The 19,425-nt window shown below is 46.6% G+C and overlaps 1 protein-coding gene and 1 long non-coding RNA gene across 16 annotated transcripts in view; one reads left to right on the top strand and one right to left on the bottom strand.

The window, feature by feature from the left end:
* LOC142829532 (uncharacterized) overlaps positions 1-12,267 on the bottom strand; it is a 32,416-nt gene extending 20,149 nt beyond the window's left edge. The window contains exon 1 of the long non-coding RNA XR_012904019.2: positions 11,992-12,267. This is a non-coding gene — a long non-coding RNA (uncharacterized LOC142829532). The remainder of the gene's footprint in view (positions 1-11,991) is intronic.
* The window catches only part of PTPN13 (protein tyrosine phosphatase non-receptor type 13), a 236,856-nt gene that overhangs the window by 200,938 nt on the left and 16,493 nt on the right, over positions 1-19,425 (top strand). For all 15 annotated transcript variants that reach the window (XM_075929556.2, XM_075929553.2, XM_075929548.2 and 12 more), the window contains 5 exons: positions 1,480-1,535; positions 7,216-7,316; positions 8,604-8,752; positions 12,316-12,406; positions 17,241-17,578. In XM_075929556.2, coding sequence (XP_075785671.2) covers positions 1,480-1,535; positions 7,216-7,316; positions 8,604-8,752; positions 12,316-12,406; positions 17,241-17,578 — 735 coding nt within the window. The remainder of the gene's footprint in view (positions 1-1,479; positions 1,536-7,215; positions 7,317-8,603; positions 8,753-12,315; positions 12,407-17,240; positions 17,579-19,425) is intronic.

Genomic DNA, 19,425 nt, shown 5'->3' with positions numbered 1-19,425 from the left:
TTTTCCGCAAAAAAGCCCCGATCGCCATTTTCGCGATTGGGGCTTTTTTGCGGAAAACACTACTGTGCTGTTTACACTGGCCCTTTTACGCAAAAGTCTTTCGGAAAAAGACTTTTGCCCAAACGGGAGCAGCATAGTATTTCCGGAAAATCACTGACGATCTTACATGAGATCGTCAGTGCTTTTCTGGAAATTCAAGCGGCCAGTGTAGACAGCTGGCAAGTTCGAAAAACTTGCCAGTCTAGACACAACCCCTCTGTAATCTGATGTTAAAGTCTCTTTGTTGTAAGACACATGTTGTCAGGTCTTTAAGGGAATAGCCAGTTTGAATGAAAGCTGGCTGACAGGTTTGTGTGTATGGAGATTTCTGATGTCTGATCTGTGAGCATTGATTCTTTGGAGAAGCGACTGACCAGTTTGTCCAATATACATCACAGAGGGGCATTGCTGGCACATGGTGGCATATATCACATTGCTGGACATACGGGAATATGAGCCCTTGATCATATAACTGACATGGTTAGGTCCAGTGCTGATGTCTCCAGAGTAAATATGTAGACAAAGCTGGCAACGGGGTTTGTTACAAGGGAAAGTTCCAGGGTTGGTTTTATGTGGTATGCCCTGTGGTTGTTAGTGAGAACCTTCCTGAGACTTTGGGTGACATGATGCCACGTGATGCTACACTTCGAGAGGCTCTGGGTGACAGATCTGTACTCTCCTATAGACAATCACCTAATCTCCAGAAGATTCTCACTAACAACCATAGGGCATGCCACATTAAAACCAATCCTGGTTTTAATGGCCATCATGTGCTAGCAATGGCCATCTGCGATGTATATTGGACAAACTGGTCAGTCACTTTGCCAAAGAATCAATGCTCCCAGATCAGACATCAGAAATCTCCACACACACAAATCTGTTGCCAGCATTTCAATCAAATTGGCCATTCACTTAAAGACCTGACAACATGCATCTTACAACAAAGAGACTTTAACACCAGATTACAGAGGGAGACTTCAGAACTTTTATTTATGCTAAAATTCCACACATTGCGAATGGGCCTTAATCGATATGATAATTATCTTATACGTTACAAAGACAGCCTCCCCACCTTTTCATATTCGTAGTGACCCCAGATTAGCCACTTAATTGACTCTTACAGTATGCAATTTCCTCCTTGTCACTCTCCCCCTCACCCCCGCCTTTTGTTTTATGTAGCCAATTTGTCAGTTTGTATTTTTTTACGTTTCTCATTGTATCCCTCTGTTATATAATGGTCATGCCAACTCACTTTCAGAGTATGAGCTGAAGAAGTGGGTCTGCCCCATGAAAGCTCATCACCTAATAAACTATCTTATTAGTCTTTAAAGTACTACATGACTGCTTGTATTATTTGTTTTGATTTATAATATAAAAGTCTGCTTCTTGTAATGACCTTCCACCATAACTCAATATACTTTGAAATGTTTCCTTTACCAGCCGACACAAATAAATGGCTGTGAAGAACATTGTGAAGACAAAGTAGTGTCTGAAAGGTGAGATTTTTAAGTGGAATTTAAAAGTAACATAATTTTTACAACCTGGCCAAGTGAGAGAAGAGGAATTACAAACAAACCACAAACCCCATATACATGTTGATATAGGATGGTTCATGTTACCTGCAAAGTCATGATATTATATAGAGCTATAGACTCTGATGTTAAGTGGTGGTATTCAAGAACACCAGTTGTGATTTCTGACTAGTACAAATATGCTGAAGGACTCTGTTTTGCTACACAACTACTAGAATATCATTAGGGTGAAAAAGTATTATTCCTATGCTAACTTACATAGATTCCCTGTTGCCTTTACGCCTTTCTTTTCCCAAAATCTGCTGTTACCAAAGGACAACTTTTCATCAGTTTGAATCCTGCCCAGGACAGTAGTGTTTGAGAATTATTTCTTTCAGACAGTGATTTAATTGACTAAATAAACAGACATTTCCTTCTGGGAATGTGCTCCTATCCACACTCAAAACTGGCAGCAGATGACACATTCATTAGCAGCATCAGTAGAGTTGAGACATACAGGCTTATAGTGGTCCCTGAAAAACTGGATTGCGTACAGATGTGGTCGCCCCATCTCAGAAAAGATATATTGGTGTTGGAAAAGGTTCAGAAAAAGGCAAGAAAAATGATTAGGGGTTTGGAATGGGTCCCATATAAAGAGAGATTACAAAGACTGGGATTTTTCATCTTAGAAAAGAGGAGACTAAGGGGGGGATATGATAGAGGTCTATAAAATCATGATTGGTATGGGAAAAGTGAATAAGGAAAAGTTACTTGTTACAAAAACATAAGAACATGGGGTCACCAAATGAAATTAATAGGTAGCAGGTTTAAAAAAAAGGAAATTGTTCTTCATGCAGTGCGCAGTCAACCTGTGGAACTCCTTGCCAGAGGATGTTGTGAAGACCAGGACTTTAATAGAGTTAAAAAAGGAACTAAAAACATTTATGGAGGTTAGGTCCATTAATGACTATTAGCCAAGATGGGTAAGAAGGGTATCCCTTAGCCTCTGGTTGTCAGTGTCTGGAAATGAATGACAGGAGATGGATGATCACTTCGGCTACGTCTAGACTGACACGATTTTCCGGAAATGCTTTTAACAGAAAAGTTTTCCGTTAAAAGCATTTTCGCAACAGAGCGTCTAGATTGGCAGGACGCTTTTCCGCAAAAGCACTTTTTGCGGAAAAGCGTCCGTGCCAATCTAGACGCGCTTTTCCACAAAAAAGCCCCGATCGCCATTTTCGCGATCGGGGCTTTTTTGCAAAAACAAATCTGGGCTGTCTACACTGGCCCTTTTGTGCAAAAGTTTTGCACAAAAGGACTTTTGCCCAAACGGGAGCAGCATAGTATTTCCACAAGAACACTGACAATCTTACATGAGATCGTCAGTGCTTTTGCGGAAATTCAAGCGGCCAGTGTAGACAGCTGGCAAGTTTTTCCGGAAAAGCTGCTGATTTTCCGGAAAAACTGGCCAGTCTAGACACAGCCTTGGTGATTAATGTTCTGTTCACTCCCTCTGGGGCATCTGGCATTGGCCACTGTTGGCAGACAGGATATTGGGCTAGATGGACCTTTGGTCTGACCCAGTACGGCCGTTCTTATGTTCTTAAGTGTCTGATAATGTGAGGAATCTGCACAATGGAGATTTTGTGGGGGAAAGTTTTAGCTATTTAGTTTCTTGTGTCACAAGAATCGTCATGATATCTGAGCCCCTTGCAGGCATGTATACATTAATCTATCAGCAAAGGTTCCACCCCCATTTTTCTCCTGCTAGCTTTAAATGATAGCACCTTAGTCATAATTCAAGCGTAAGAAAGTAAAATATAAAGAAAGGCATCTACGCTGTGTTGCTATGAGCAAAACTTCAGAAAACTTAACTGCTTAATACCTATTTTTCTCAAATAAATTCATAATTAGTTTATTTTTGCAAAGACACAGGTTACACTAGAAAGTCATTGGTGTGTGTGAATGGGTGTACAATATGTCTGTATGTATCATAATTATATGTGTAACTTGCACACGCACATATGCATTTATAATTGTATGGACAAACTTAATTTTGGCATTTCTCAATATTAGATTTACCCAGCATTGCTCAGGTCTTTAACTCAAATAAATTTTGTTTTTCTTTATTTAGACCATCAGTCTGGGGTGGGGCAGGGAATGAGGGGTTCAGCATGCAAGCTGTACCAGGAAGAGAGGACTACTTCAGCAGCTTTGGGCCATGTGAGAAATGCCTGTCCGTGACCAGGGCACCTCCAGTGGGCACAGCCTGGGAGGCGTGCATGTTCCCTGGCTAGGGGGCAGATAGAAACACAAACAAATTCTCTGAAATATGTAGTACAGGGGGTGGGAAACCTAAGACCCAGGAGCCAGATACAGCCCCCTGTTTGCCTGGATCCAGCCCCCAAGGCTCAGGGCACTCTGCCAGCATTGGGGAGCCCATGTTGATGCTCCAGCTCCCCCCTCACCCGCACTGTCCCACTGCAGAGCTGAAGCACACAAAATCTACTAGCCTGTACACCCCCCTCCCCAAGACTCTGGTGTGTGAGGGGAGTGTGGAGAGTATCTTTCTCCTTCTCCGTTGGGGGCCGCTTCAATGAGGTGTTTTGGAGGGACGTGTGGTTTGTTGTTGGTTTTGTTTTGCTTCTCACTTCTATGTGGTCCCTGAGTGGTATTTCTATGGGTCAGTGGCCCCCAACCCAAAAAAGGTTCCCCACCCCTGATACAGTAGATAGCTGTTCCTTCTTCCACCCTGCCCCCTGGTGGCCCAATGGGATTATAGCTGTCCCAGTCCTCATCTCTGGTTCCTTGCTGCCACCCTGTGGCCATTCTGCATAAAACGCCCTCCCACTAAAAAACCCTCAATGCAAATCCCATTATCCTGACACAACTAAACCTTGCCCTTGCTTTAAGTTATGAAAAGAGGAAGGTGCATATCAAACCTGGTGGTCCTAGCTCTTACTGTTTAGAAGGAGTTCTTGAACAAATGGACTCACAGACAGACGCACATTTCTAAAATGCATAGTAAGAAGATTTGGGTGCTTGACGTAACTTTTGTGCTCTTTGAAGTAGCTTTTTGTGTGCAATATATGCGTAATAAATAATAAGTCATTTAAATTTACTTCAATAAGGCTAAAAACGAATGACTTCCCAAACCACCAGCCTGGCCCTGCCCACACTCCACCCCCAGAAGGCCTGCTGTAAGCATTCTGGGACTGGAGTGTTGCTGCCTCCAGCACCTTCCCCCAACCACGGTACTCCAGGGCTGGGGAGGCTTGGGCTGCGCAGCCTCCTCCCTCCCTGGTGCTCCAGGGGCCAGGGAGGCTGGAGCCACATGATCTCCCCCCTCTCTGCTGCTTGGAGGCTGGGGAGGCTGGAGCCATGTGATCTCCTCCCTCCCAGGTGCTCAGGGACACGGGAGGCAGAGGTGTGCGGTCTCCTCCTTCCCCAGTGCTCCATGGGCCGGGAAGGCTGGAGCCATGCAACCTCCTCCCTCCCTGGTGCTCTTCTCCTCCCTGTGGTGGAGGTGGGGTCTCAGCAGAGGAAGTGAGGCTGGGAGCCTGTTTCCCCCAGCCCCAACTGCACTGACCGTCCATGAGGTCACCTGTGTTTGTATTTTATGTTATACTAGCAGATGTACCCAGCATTGCTTGAGTCCTTAACTCTATTAGTATTTAAATAAAAGGAAAATGTACATGCTTTATTGAAATGATTGTGTTTTTCAAAAATACAATGTTATTTTTGTTAATTTAATTTTTATTTCTGATTTCTTAAAAAAAGATTTGTTAAAATTTGTCTGTTTAATTTTTTTAGTAAATTTTTTAAATGGGAATTTCATCAATTTTTTTCTTCATCTGTATAAACTCTTATCATTCATTATGTTTTAAGAAAAAAGGGGGATAGTCAATTTGGTTTCCAACAGGATTGTTTTCTAGTTTTCAAACCTGAGCATTGATTTAGCTGTGCCAAAACAGAGCACCACTCCAAATTTCTCTGTTTTATCCCTTTTCTTTAAGGTTGATTGAGAAACAAACATATTTCAGGTCCATTCTATTTTTCTGGCTCATCTTGGTTCAATTTCTTTCAGCATTCACTCAGTTATGTCAGTTTTGAGGACAGAACTTGATTTGGTGTTTATGTCTCTTCTCTATTTGGTTCTATGAGAAGCAATCCCATTCCAGGTGCATCCCATTTTCCTTGCATAATCAAGCCCTTATGTTTCTTTAAGTTATGATAAAAGGAAGCTATATACCAAATTTGGTAGTCCTAGCCCAAGGGTGGATCCAGCCCACCAAGCCTTTTGATCTGGCCCCTGCCCACCCCTGCTGTAGGGAGCAGCATGGATCAAAGTGGCTGGCTGCTCTTTGTGGCTATCTGCACTGCTGGCAAGGGGGAGGGATGGAGAGACTTCAGAATGCTGCCCCCATCCCCAGCAAAAACTCTCCGTTCCTATTGGCTAGAAACCGGACAATGGGAGCCGAGAGATTTTGCTGAGGACGGGAGCAGTGCCGCACAATTCCTCAGCCCCCATTAGCTGATTTCTGGCCAAATAGAACCTGAAAGATTTTGCTGGGGGTGGAGGTAGCATATGAAGCCTTTCCCTCCCTCTTCTTCCACACAGCACAGACACACACATGCACAGGCCAGCCAGCGGTCTGGGGATGCTGGCAGGAAAGCCTGCCTGAGAATGCTGCTGGCCAGGAGCTGCTTTGGTAAGTGTCTCCCAGTCACAGCCTGCTTCTGACATCCCAGCTCCTCTCCCAACGTCCTATCAGACTCTGCACCCTCTCCTATGCCTCCTGCTCCAGGACAGAATTCTCCTCCTAAACCCTGCTCCGCAATCTCCTGCCCTAGATCACAATCAAACTCTCTGCACCCTCCTCCTCACCCCTGCCCCAGGTCACAACTTCTCCCCAGACCTTCCACCCCTGTCCCAGGTCACAACCCTCTCCTTCACCCAAACTCCCTTGCAGACCCCCACACCCTCTCATGCACCCCAGTACTCTACCCCAAGCTCCCTTCTGCATTCAATATCTGTCCCAGCCCCTCCATAGAAAAGGGCAGCCCTTGACCACTTACCAAAATCTTGGAGTGCCCCCCCCCCAATCAAAATTATTGCCCACCCCTGTCCTAGCACTTACCGTTTAGGAGGAATTCTTGATCAAACAGACAAACTCTCTAAAATATGTAGTAGGTAATTCATCATCTCTGTGTACAGGAGGCCCCCGACTTGCGACACGAGTGGTTCCTGGAGAAGCATTGCAAGTCGGGAACATCATAACTCAAACCTGCATTTACAGTAGGTGCCATGCACCATCGTAAATACAGGCTGAGGAGATAAATTGGGGGTTTTCAGCCCCTTCGGCATTTACAAAAATGGTTGTAAGTGCGGGGGGGTCAGAACTCGGGCGGTCACAAATCGGGAGCCTCCTGTATTACATTAGTAGCTATCATCATCCTGTTAAACCTCTTGTTTTGATAGAATCTATTGAATACATGAAATATTTATTTTCTTTATAAATACAATCTATATTGAAGAATTCTGTAATTTTCAGAATAATCTCATATGTTGTAGAGTTTTTAGTGACAGAAATATTCATATTTAAAATTGCAGAATGTTGTTCTAATAGGAAATGAGAACCCTGTTCGTTCTTTGTTTTTCCAGATCTCAACAACTTCTTGTGGGACAAGCAGATGAAGATGAAATTACATGGGGAAGTGATGAACTCCCAATAGAATCAATAAATCAGGAACATCTAGCTAAAGGCAAGGACTTTAACAAATAAACAATCAATGGACAATGAGGATTATAGTAAACATACCATGTCAGAAATGTATTTGAACATGTACTGAATATTTTTAATAGCCCAGTTCTGATGAGAGCAATTATAGGAGATCAGGGTGTTCAAGAGTTCATAGGAGTTTAACATAATAATTCATGCTTGCAAACTCTTTTTCATGTAAGGGAGTAGTGTCACTGATTCATCTGAGCAAGGGATTACGCACAGCCAGTTCTGGTCCATAATATCTATATTACAAAAGCTACAGTGGGTGTATGCAGAAATTGGACTGAGATCCTATAGGATCTACTGATTTCTGACTCCACAGTCTAAGTGCACAGCATTTTCCTCATTACTTTGGGCCTAGTTTTTCCATCTTTACTGAAGTCAATAGACCTAATCCCAGACTAAAAGGATGGCAGAATTTGGTGTCTGTCTTTAGCATTGTGACTGTTCAGGAATATCAAATTACCTGAATTCATATTCACAAGTCATATTCAGACTTGTGTCTTATCTGCTTCAGAGTGCTTTTTAACGTAGGAACAATAAGCTTGAACATAAAACTATTCTAGTAATCTTTTTTGAATGATTCGGTAGTCACAACTTATTTTTCATTCTCATTCCAAGAAAACTTAGATTATTAATGAATCACATGGTATTTGAAAGACTAATGAAGGACATCTGCCTTTGGAAAACACAACTTTTTGAAAAACTTAATGTTACTATAATGTATCTTATGCTTTTATCATTAAAACTCATTTGAAGCTGAAGTTTTAAACACAAAACTTCAAGGGAAGAACTTTCACTTTTCAATATAAAGACTCTGGATTAGGTGCAGAGTTCTGCTTTCATATTTGTGTATGGTCACTGATTTTGTGAATTACAAGGTGTCTAGAATTTATGCTAAAATGCACTTGTTATATGTGTATAGACTGTAAGGAAATTAAAGATAAGAATCCTCTGTTCATGGTTTCTCAAATGTTGACATTTTATTGTATATAAATTAATCATGAATGGATCTGTATACAGTTCTGGGGAAATAGTGATAAAAGATAGAAAGCATTACCAGTAAAGGGATAATTCTGAAATAATTGTTTATATATCATGGATCTATTACGGATCTACATATGAATAACTGACAACCTGAAAACTGGATGTGGTGGTCCCTGGGAAATGTCTCATTTTAGAGCACTGCACTATAGAGCATGATATTTGCTATCCTTTCTTTTAGCTGTTTTAATGTACATCTAAATCAATCTTCTTCTGCTGCTAGTTTGCCCGTTAGTGACAAATGAAGAGCTCTCTGCACTCCCAATTGTCAGAGTGCTTCCTTCAGGCAAATACACTGGAGCCAAATTGAAGTCAGTCATCCGAATGTTACGTGGACTATTGGAACAAGGAGTTCCTTCCCAAGAGATTGAGGTAAACAAACACAGGCTATTTTGAGTCCTTTTTAAAAGGGATGGTGGGAGGGAAAGCTCAGTGGTTTGAGCATTGGCCTGCTAAACCCAGGGTTGTGAGTTCAATTCTTGAGAGGGGCCTGGGGCAAGTCTGTCAGGGATGGTGCTTGGCCCTGCTGTAAGGTCTGGGGCAAATCTGTTGGGGATGGTGCTTGGCCCTGCTGTAAGGGCAGGGGACTGGACTCAATGACTTCTCAAGGTCCCTTCCAGCTCTATGAGATAGGTTTCTCTCTCTATATATATATATGAATCATTCAATAGAAATATTCTTCACTGTGTGAAGCAGGTAGAAACAGAGAGCTTGATTCTGCATGGCCTTGCACCAAAGCAAAAGGCTGGAAAGACTACTTCCCTTCCTCTCTATTCCGATTTAACTATATTAACTAGACTGAGCTATATTGGCTTTAGCTCTAGAAATGTGATTGAGGCTTACTCATCTCTTCAAATAAATTAATATTAATCATTAATACATTATATTTTTTAAAATCTGCCATTTAAGCTCAAAGACATGGAAAATGTAATGACCTCTGCAAAATCCAGCGGGCACAATGAAAACAATGTTAAAACTTATGAGAGAACATTACAAAGTAATGACAGGAAATTCCTTGGTGTTTTTTTTCCAAAGCTGCCTGCTTTCTCCCATGTAATATTGTGAATTATAACTATATGTCTTGGGGACAAATGTTTGATTACAGGTTCTAGCAGAGAAAGGTATAACAAGATCCAGTAGCAGGAAGTTGAAGCTAAACACTTTCATACTAGAAATGAGGTGGACATTTTTAGGGTGTGGTTAATTAGCCATTAGAACAATTTACCACGGGTCACAGTGGATTCTCCATTATCTGGCAATTTTAAAGTCAAGACTGGATATTAAAAAAAGAGGAAGCTATTCTCTAGCTCCAACAAGATTTATTTTGGAGCAGTTCTATGACCTGTATTAGACAGGAGGTCAAACTAGATGATCACAATGGTCCCTTTGACCATGAAATCTATGCATCTATTCATAGGCATGTGCAGCACATTTCATTAGGGTGTGCATCCAAATAATTTTTTTAAAATGTACACTTTGACCCCCATTAGCCACACCCCTGAACCCCATTAGCCATGCTTCTGGGGGTAATACTTTTGGGGCAATATGGACACATGACCAGAAATAAAAGGTGTTATGTGACACACGCACCCCCAAGAACTTTTCCCACCATCCTCTTACCAATAGGGATTAGTTTGGCCCTCACCAACCCTCTCCTCATGCAACTATCCTGCAATTCCTTTAACCCGGTGTGTGTGACATTAACTCGGGGGGTGGAGAGGCTGGGGGGGAAGTGTCCCCTCTAAGAGTTTCTTCTCATGAGTACAATACATTTTGTGTTGTGCCCCAGTACTGAGTTTGTGGCTTGTTTGGATGTGCCACTGTGGCACCCAAGTTATTAATAAGTATCTTATAAACCTCTACCCTTTCCCTCTGCTGCCCTATCTCCTCCCCTTGCTCCATCTGCTCCCCTGGTGCCTGTTGCCCCCACCCTCACCCACCTCTGCTGTCCTGACTCCTGCCCTTCCCACTGACCTCAGCCTTCCTGAAACCTGCCCCCCTCCACCAGCCCTTCTCTCCCCCCCTATGCCCACTCCTCCAGTAGCCCCACTCTGCTCATGTGAGCTGCCCCTCCTCATCCCCTCTCCTAACACCTCCCACTACACACCTACCCTGCCTCTCTCCTCTGGTGCTGGTCCCTTCCCCTGCAGGTGTCTGCCCTTCTGCTTCACCCCCAAAATCCCCTGACACCTGCACTTTCCCTTACCCCTGCACCCTCCTGGTGCCTCCCCCTTCCCTCATTGCCCTGCCCCCTTTTCCCTCTTTTTCCCTGATGTGCACCCCCTCACCACCCTCTGCTCCCATTCCCCTCATTCACATGTGCTCTTACACATGCCTTGCTCCATCCCCGCCTTCCTTATGCCCACCCCTTCTGTCAAGCCTTCTCCCAGCACCTCCCCTTCTCCTCTCTAGCCCACCAAAGCCCTTCCCCTCTCCTCTCCTAGCATTATCCTGTCCCCCCTCTCACTGACACTTCCACTCATGCCCTTTTCCTCATTGTCTTCACTTGGCCCCCTGGCATTTGTCTCTCTCCTCCACTCTGTCCCTTGGTGCCCTCCCCTTTCATCTCCTGACCTGCCCCCCTCCCCTCAGCACAAGCCCCTTCCTCTCTGACCCCTTCCCCCTATTTTTCCCTCCTCCTGCAGCAGCCGCCAGCTGGTCTATAACACAGTTTTAGGGTCGCCCTGACTGTCATCCTTCTGGCGCTTCCCCTACTCTGTCCCTTAGGTTTCTCAGCCCCCTTTTGGGCCACAAACCCCCACCCCGCAGTCTCTGGTTCCCAAAGTTCCGGCAGTCCCCATCACTTGGTGCCTGCACCGGGTCCGACTCATAGGGTTCCTAGGTATCTGGTTTTTGGGTCCTCTGGTTAAAAAAAAAAAAAAAAAAAAAATCCAGAAAATACCGGACACATGCTATGTCTGGTATTTTCTGGTTTTCCAGCTGGGCGCCAGACTGAAGCCTGGCGGTGGCGGGGGGAATGACTGGAAGGTGGGGCGCAATCGACACTGGGAGCCTCTAGTGGGGGTTGGGGGGCTGGCCAGGAAGAAGGGGGGGCTGGAAGCAGAGCTGGCGGGGGGTCAGGGGCTGCAGGGCTGGCTGGGAGGAAGGGGGGGCCGGGAGGAAGGAGGTGCAGGAAGCAGAGCTGGCGGGGGGTTGAGGAACGCGGGGTTAGCAGGGAGGAAGAGGGGGGCTGGGAGGAAGAGGGGATGAGAAGCAGCTCTGGGGGGGGCGGGGGCCAGCCGCGCTGCCCCTGACTCCCACCCTTCCCGGAGCAGCCACGCTGCCCCCCCTCCCGAGGCCAGCCTCATTGCTCCGACCCAGCCGCGCTGCCCCCAACTCTCTCCTCCCCCCCACCCCGGGCTGGGCCAGGCCAGGCCAACCATGTTGCTCCAGACCCCAGGCCAGGCCAGCCGCGCTGCCCCCCCCCCCGCCCCGCCCCGAGCCCAGCCGCACTGCTCCCAATCCCCCTCCTCCGAGCCCAGCTGCACTGCTCCCGCCCCTGACCCCCCCCCCCCCCCCCCCCCCCCGCCCTGAGCCCAGCCGCGCTGCTTCCATCCCCTTCCCGGGAGTGGGCACACATCCCCGCCTTCCCGCCCAGGGTTTAAACTTACCTCGCTTGCTGGGGAGGCGGGGTAACGATTCTGCTCCCTGCCACCTGTTTCCGTGGGGTCCTAAGACCCGTTGGTTTTAACCATGCATGTGTGGCAAACCCTGCGCAGCGTCCATTCCCCAGCGCACCAGGGCGGCCCTTTGAAACATTAGAGTGTGCCTGGGCACACCCGGCACACCCCGTGCGCATGCCTATGCATCTATTCTATACCGCGTCTCTGTTATGTACACTATATGTCTCTAATACGTACTGTTAGTCACTTAGTTAAAATTTGATGGCATTTGGTTTATCCCAGCAAATATTAACATGACTTATCTGTTTATAGAACCTTCAAGACTTAAAGCCATTGGACCGCTGTTTGGTTGGACAAACTAAAGAGAACAGGAGGAAAAACAGATATAAAAATATACTTCCCTGTAAGTTCTAAGTAATCTTGATAATAAACTTAGGGTTAGGGTTATAGAAGCACCAGGCTGTTGTGCCAGGATTTTCAGCATTGCAAGGGAATACTTTAAAAGTTTTAATGAAAACATATTAAGGTTTTGTAATTCTATTAGCCAAACAGATTTGGAGGCTAATTACTTACCTGTCTCTTTAAGCAGCCAGGAGAGAATTTCACTAACCTATAAATGTTATTTCTCCAGTGATTTAACCAGAAAGACAGGGTAGTCTGGTGGATTTTAAATCAGACTGGGAAATCTATTCCCACTTCTTCTGTTACTGTGCAACTGGACAAATCATTAAACCTCTTTGAACCCATTGTCCTAGTATATAACAGAGGTAATGCTGCTTACCTACCCTTTTAAGGTACTTTGAGATCTGTGGATAAAAATCATTATATGAGTCCACCTCAAAGGTGAAAGTAAGCCAGTGTGCCCCAGTGCAGACTCGCCGGCTGGGGTCAGGACTCTAGATGCTGCTGGCACCCTGGGCTGCATGACCACAACGCACCCAGGCTCCAGCCCCAGTGATCAGGCAGCTGGGCAGCATAATCCCCACCACCCCAGGGATCCAGTGGCCGGGTAGCATGGTGGCTGCACTCCCATCCCTGAGTTCCCCCACATAACCCCAATCCCATGCCCTGAGTCCCCATATCCCACAACCCCCTGCCTTGACTCCTGCATCTTGTACACCATGCCCTGAACCTCTCACCTCTCAACTCACTGCCCTGACCCACCCAAAAGGGGACTGTGATATAACAGTACCTGTAAGAAATGTTACTTTCATCTTTGGTCCACCTACTTGTTGTTTTATCACACCCATCCTTTTCCTCCCTCTCATTTAAAGCAGTAATTCTGTTTATGCAGCAGATCCTGTTTGTCCTACAAAACAGAAATAAATATAGGAGGACAGAACATGCTCTTGGTTACACCACTATAAATCTCAAATTACAAAATAATATTAATACAGTATCCAATAATAACATTAATACAGTGTCCATCTCACTCTAATGAAGTCTGAGTCTAGAACAGAGAGCCAGAAGGTCTTGCTTTTTAATTTATGTTCTCACAGAGTTGCTCTGCAGTCTTGGATAAGACACTATGGCTGTGTCTACACTGCACCCCTTTTCCGGAAAAGGGATGCAGATTAGACACTTTGGAATAGCAAAATCCGCGGGGGATTTAAATATCCCCTGCGGTATTTGCATTAATATGGCTGCCGCTTTTTTCCAGCTTGGTGATAAGCTGGAGAAAAGCGCCAGTCTAGACGTGATTCTCCGGAAAATAAGCCCTTTTCCGGAGGATCTCTTATTCCTACTTCAAAGTATTCCTTTGAAGTAGGAATAAGAGATCCTCCGGAAAAGGGCTTATTTTCCGGAGAATCACGTCTAGACTGGCGCTTTTCTCCGGCTTATCCCCAAGCCGGAAAAAAGCGGCAGCCATATTAATGCAAATACCGCAGGGGATATTTAAATCCCCCGCGGATTTTGCTATTCCGATGCGTCTAATCTGCATCCCTTTTCCGGAAAAGGGGTGCAGTGTAGACACAGCCAATGAGTATGTCTACACTTAATGCTGGAGGTATGTTTCCCAGCACAGGAGACTTAGCTGCGCTAGATCATAGCCGTAGCAATGGGAGGAGCTAGTTTTGTTGAAAACATGTGGCAGTCAGGGGAGGACCCAGATGATTGGAAAAAGGCAAATGTATTCCTGGGTGAGGACGCCACCTGATCGGATGTGGGGTTATCGGCTGTCTCTTTAGTCTGTCAATTTCCTTGGTCTTGGGGCAGCACAACAAGTGAGTTGATATCCCAGGTCACTGGGAAGTCTGGGCTACCATCCAGAGTCAGTAACACCCTGGCCTCAGGGCAGTACGGCTCAATGGCCAGAGTGAGCGAGTCATCCTTGGCTCGGGTCAGTGTGACCTAGTAGCCGGAGTCTATGGCTACGTCTAGACTGCATCCCTCTGTCGACAGAGGGATACAAATTAAGCACATCAAAATTGCTAATGAAGCAGAGATTTAAATATCCCACACTTCATTAGCATAAACATGGCCGCCACGTTTTTTTGGGGGGGGAAACGGCAGTCTAGACGCGGATCTGTCAAAAATAAAGCCTTTTTCAACAGAGCCTGTATTCGTCAAAAAATGAGGTTTACAGGATCTGTTGAAAAAGGGTTTATTTTTGACAGATCCACGTCTAGATTGCTGTTTTTTTCAAAAAAACTCCGTTTAGAAAAAAAGTGGCAGCCATGTTTATGCTAATGAAGGATATTTTCAGGATATTTAAATCCCTGCTTCATTAGCCATTTCCATGTGCCTAATCTCCATCTCTCTGTTGACAGAGAGGTGTAGTCTAGACATACCCTATGAGTCACCCTTGGTTCAGGGCAGTGCATCTTAGTAGTCAGAGTCTATGTGATTGGGGTTAGTGCCTCACTAGGGGGACTCGGGCCCACCCTGCTCCACCGGGTCCCAACCCAGGGCCTTGTGAGCAGCAGCTCGATCTACCACTCTCTCTCGGCTGGGAATCCGGCCGAAACACACCAAGAGTACCTGGGCGGGAGAGGCTACTCCTGCACCTTCCCTAGGTCACTTCCTACCAGTTCAGCTACATCCCAAGAAGCTGCTAGATCTCCCAGCTCCTCGGCCATAGCTTCTCCCTGGGGCTTCGCTGCGGCTGAGTAGCAGCCTCCTTCTGGCTCTTCCATTCCCTCTGTCTGGAACACAGGCTGTTGTAGCCCCAGAGTTCTGGCCAGAGGTTCTTCCTCTTCACTGGACAGTCCAGACTGAGCTTCTCTCTGGCCTTTTATACTGCCCCAGCACTTGGAGCATCCTCAGTCTGGGAGAAGAGGTGGGGCTTCCTCCGCACACAGGGTTTTTACTAGGGATATAATGCTGTAGTCGATTAACCAATTAACCAATAAGCAAAAGCTTATAGGTTTATGCTATAGATTACATGCATTCCCCCCTCACTCCCCCACAGTAAATTTTTTACCCTTGCCGCCACTCTGCATTTAAAGTGTATTAGGAGCCAAGCAGGCAGGCAGCCCAGCTTGCACCAGGTCCAGGAGCTCAGACCCCCCCTTAAACAGGGGCTGCTGCCACTCCATGCTGCTGCCTCATTATCAGAGGCAGCAGCACTGGGCAACAGAGTATGAGGGGAGCTGGTTTTTAAACTGGCTCCCTTCACAGACCAGCTCCTGCCTGGCACCTTGCACTGCTGCCTCTGATACAGTGGCTGCCAGTCCCATCCCCAGAGACTATAGAACAGTCCACTAGCCGTTAAAATGTCATGAGGTTACTCGACTATTCAGTTAACCAATATTTAACATCCCTAGTTTGTACCCCTCCTGACGTAGTGCAGGGTATGCGCACCTGTCACAGGGCTCAACAGGTAGTGATCAGCGGCTCAATGTCTAATTAGCAGCCAATATCAAGCAGAGTGCCCCAGAGGTCAGTCCTGGGGGTGGTTTTGTTCAACATCTTCATTAATGATCTGCATGAGGGGATGGATTACACAATCAGCAAGTTTGCAGATGACACTAAGATAGGGTGAGAGGTAGATATGCTGGAGGGCAGGAAAGGGCCCATTGTCCCTAGACAAATTGGAGGATTGGGTGAAAAGAAATCTGATGAGCTTTAACAAGGACAAGCACAGAGTCTGCACTTAGGGCAGAAGAATCCCAAGCATTGTTACAGGCTGGGGACCGATTGGCTAAACAACAGTTCAGCAGAAAATGACCTAGGGATTACAGTGGATCAGAAGCTGGATAGGAGTAAAAAGTGTGCCCTTGTTGCCAAGAAGACTAATGGCATATTGAGATGCATTAGGAAGAGCATTGTCAGCAGATAGATGAAAGCGATTATTCCCTTCTCTGGAGTATTGTATCCAGTTTTGAGCCCCCAATTACAGAAACGCATTGAAGACAGTCCAGCAAAGGGCAACAAAAATTATTAGGCGGCTGGAGAACATGACTTATGAGGAGAGGCTGAGAGAACTGGTCTTATTTAGTCTGCAGAAGAGTTAAAGGTGGTGGTGGGGACTTGATGGCAGCCTTCAGCTACCTGAAGGGGAGCTCCAAAAGTGATGGAACCAGGCTATTCTCAGTGGTGGCAGATGACAAAACAAGAAGAGATGGTCTCAAGTAGGAGAAGTCTAGTTTGTACATTAGGAAAATCTATTTCACTAGGTGGGTGGTGAAGCACTGGAATGGGTTCCCTATGGAGGTGGTGGACCTCCTTAGAGGTTTTTAAGACCAGGTTTGACAAAGCCCTGGCTGGTGTGATTTGGGGTTGATTGTGCTTTGAAGAGGGGGTTGAAATAGATGACTTTCTGGGGTCTCTTCCAGCTCTAATCTTCTCTGAGTGAGTCTATGCTGTGAGTGTGTACCTAGGCCTGTGATGGGCATGCGCTCAGAGCAGCTGGCCCTTCTTACTACTTGCACTGCTAAGACTGAATTCTCATTTTAGTGATCTCACATTTAGTGATTTAGAGCTGGGAATTACACCCCAGCTCAGAGTGTAAATGTAGCTGTAGAGCCTGATTTCTAGGACTGGTGAAAGCTGAAAACTTTAATTCTTCTCCAAGGGCTCTGCACCTCTGATAATCAGTTTCTTTACCTCACTGCCTCTTTTTTCTTATGTGATGTGGAGTTAATACGTATTTTTGTCCTATTGTGAGGATTCATTAATATTTGTGAGTCTCTTTGAAGATGAAAAGTACTCCACAAGTATTTACAGAACATTGATTTAATTATAGGTATATGGAGAAATATAATTAAAGTATATTTTCTATGTTGGGATTGCAGATGATACCACTAGAGTGCCCCTAGGAACTGAAGGTGGATATATCAATGCCAGCTTCATTAGAATGCCAGTGGGAAATGATGAATTTGTCTACATTGCATGTCAAGGACCACTCCCAACGACAGTAGCGGATTTCTGGCAAATGGCTTGGGAACAAAAGTGTACTGTAATAGCCATGATGACCCAGGAAGTAGAAGGAGAAAAGATAAAATGCCAGCGCTATTGGCCAGATGTACTTGGCAAAACTATCGTGGTAAATGATAGACTTCAACTGGCCCTTGTGAGACTGCAGCAGCTGAAAAGCTTTGTCATTAGAGTGCTGGAGCTGGAAGATATTCAAGTAAGTGAATCCAGTCATTCAACACTTTGTGGGTTTGGAGGGAATTAGGTAGGGTTTTGTGGGAGTTTCTGGGATTTTTGTTTTGTTCTGTTCTGTTTTGTTCGGCTTTGATCCCCTCAGTCCAGCCACAGCTGGTCTAAATTACCCCATTCTGGAAAAACACAGGATTAATCTTCTTTGAAATCCTTTTTGTCCTTATTTTTTCTGACTGTTATGATTTTGCTTCCTCCATGTGACAATTTCAGTGAGTGGCTTCTTCCACTACTGGAATAAAATTCTGCATCAGCTAGCATAGATGCTGGAACAAGTCGTTCTGAGGGTGCTGCTGCGCCCCCTGGCTTGGAGTGGTTTCAGTTATGTCCGGGATTTACAGTTTGGTTCTATAGCTCTCAGCACTGCCACTATGCAAATACTTCCAGCTCCCTGCTGTAAGGTAGCTGGAGAGCTTTTTCAGCAGATAACAGTTATGCACTGTTCAAGCACATCACCTCACAGTGCTAAAATGCCCCTTTCTTTTTCGAGTGGTTGCTCATGTCCATTCGAAGTAGGTGTGTGCACCGCGTGCACCGTGTCTTCCAGAGCGTTTTCCCTAGCGGTACCCGTAGCGCCGGCAGGGCGCCCCCTGGAGTGGCACCGCAATGGCGGGGCATAAGTACCCCTGCCGGCGCTGCCCCACCTCAGTTCCTTCTTACCGCCGTGACGGTCGTTGGAGCGTCTCTATCTCTCTCTTAGTTAGCTAATGGTTCCCGTTCTCACATTTGTCTGTAAATAGTTCTTGTAGTTAGATAGTTAGGTCCTTTGTTTTGTTCCTTCCCCCTTGGGGATAAGGAATTCCAGGGCCGCAAGGCTTCAAGACGTGCGCTGACTGCGGGAAGTTTATGCCCAGGGGCGACCCACACGACAGTTGCCTTAAGTGTTTGGGTGAGGCTCATCTGGCAATTGCCTGTAAGTCCTTTAAGCCCCGCACGAGAAAAGAAAGGGTTTCCCGTCTGAAGCTTCTCCTCATGGAGACAGCGCTTCAACTAGTGCCGCCGGAGCAACCTACGGTGCGCAGCGCACTGGCTTCCACGCGGGAGGCTCCACACCGGCACCGTGCGTCGGCGTCGAGGTCTCGGCACCGGTCTCACTCTCCTCCATCCAAGAGGGCGAAGAAGTCCCGCGGAAGGTCCCCTTCAAAGAAGTCAACTTCGATCGGGCACCACGGCGCGGGCTCACCGGTGCACACATCTCCTGCGGCGCACCGCCGGTGCCAAGGAGGCCTCGATAGTCCTGGTCGCCTACCTTCACACCGCCCATCCACGCCGGACACGTTTGAAGCGGCGCAGGACCTTAGTAGCCTCACGACCTCCCCTCCATCGTCGGTTGACTCGGAAGGGTCGAGATCACCCTCGCCGGAGGCTCAGCTAGCTACGATTCACCCCCGCATGGCCCAGGTCGGCATGCTAAGGTGGCTTACGCGTCAGGACCACCCCATGTGGGGTCAGTACCGATTGCTGCTACGGCACCCTTCTCGACGCCGAGTTGTCAGTCTCAGGTAGCTTCGAGCCGTGCTCGAACTTCGCTGCAGCTGAGCTCCCTGCCAGCCCCCCGCCTGATGGTACCGGTACCGTATCTCCGTAGCCATGTGGCGTCCACTCAGGCACCTCTCTTCTCCATGGCGGACACCCAAGAGCCGGCATCCGTCTCCATGCCTTCATTGGCACCGGCATCGACGCAGTGATCTCTTCCGGTGCTGGGCCTGGGGACCCCGGTGCCGCAACCGCCGGCCACAACTCAACCGGCACCGGGCCTGAGCACCCCTGTGCCACAACCAATGGCGGCAACTCAACCGGCACCGAGCCTGAGCA

Source organism: Pelodiscus sinensis, chromosome 4 (assembly GCF_052426305.1).
Source record: "Pelodiscus sinensis isolate ZL-2025 chromosome 4, ASM5242630v1, whole genome shotgun sequence".
Taxonomy (NCBI): domain Eukaryota; kingdom Metazoa; phylum Chordata; order Testudines; family Trionychidae; genus Pelodiscus; species Pelodiscus sinensis.
The sequence above is the reverse complement of the archived record's forward strand: the minus strand, read 5'-3'. Positions and strand labels throughout refer to the sequence as shown.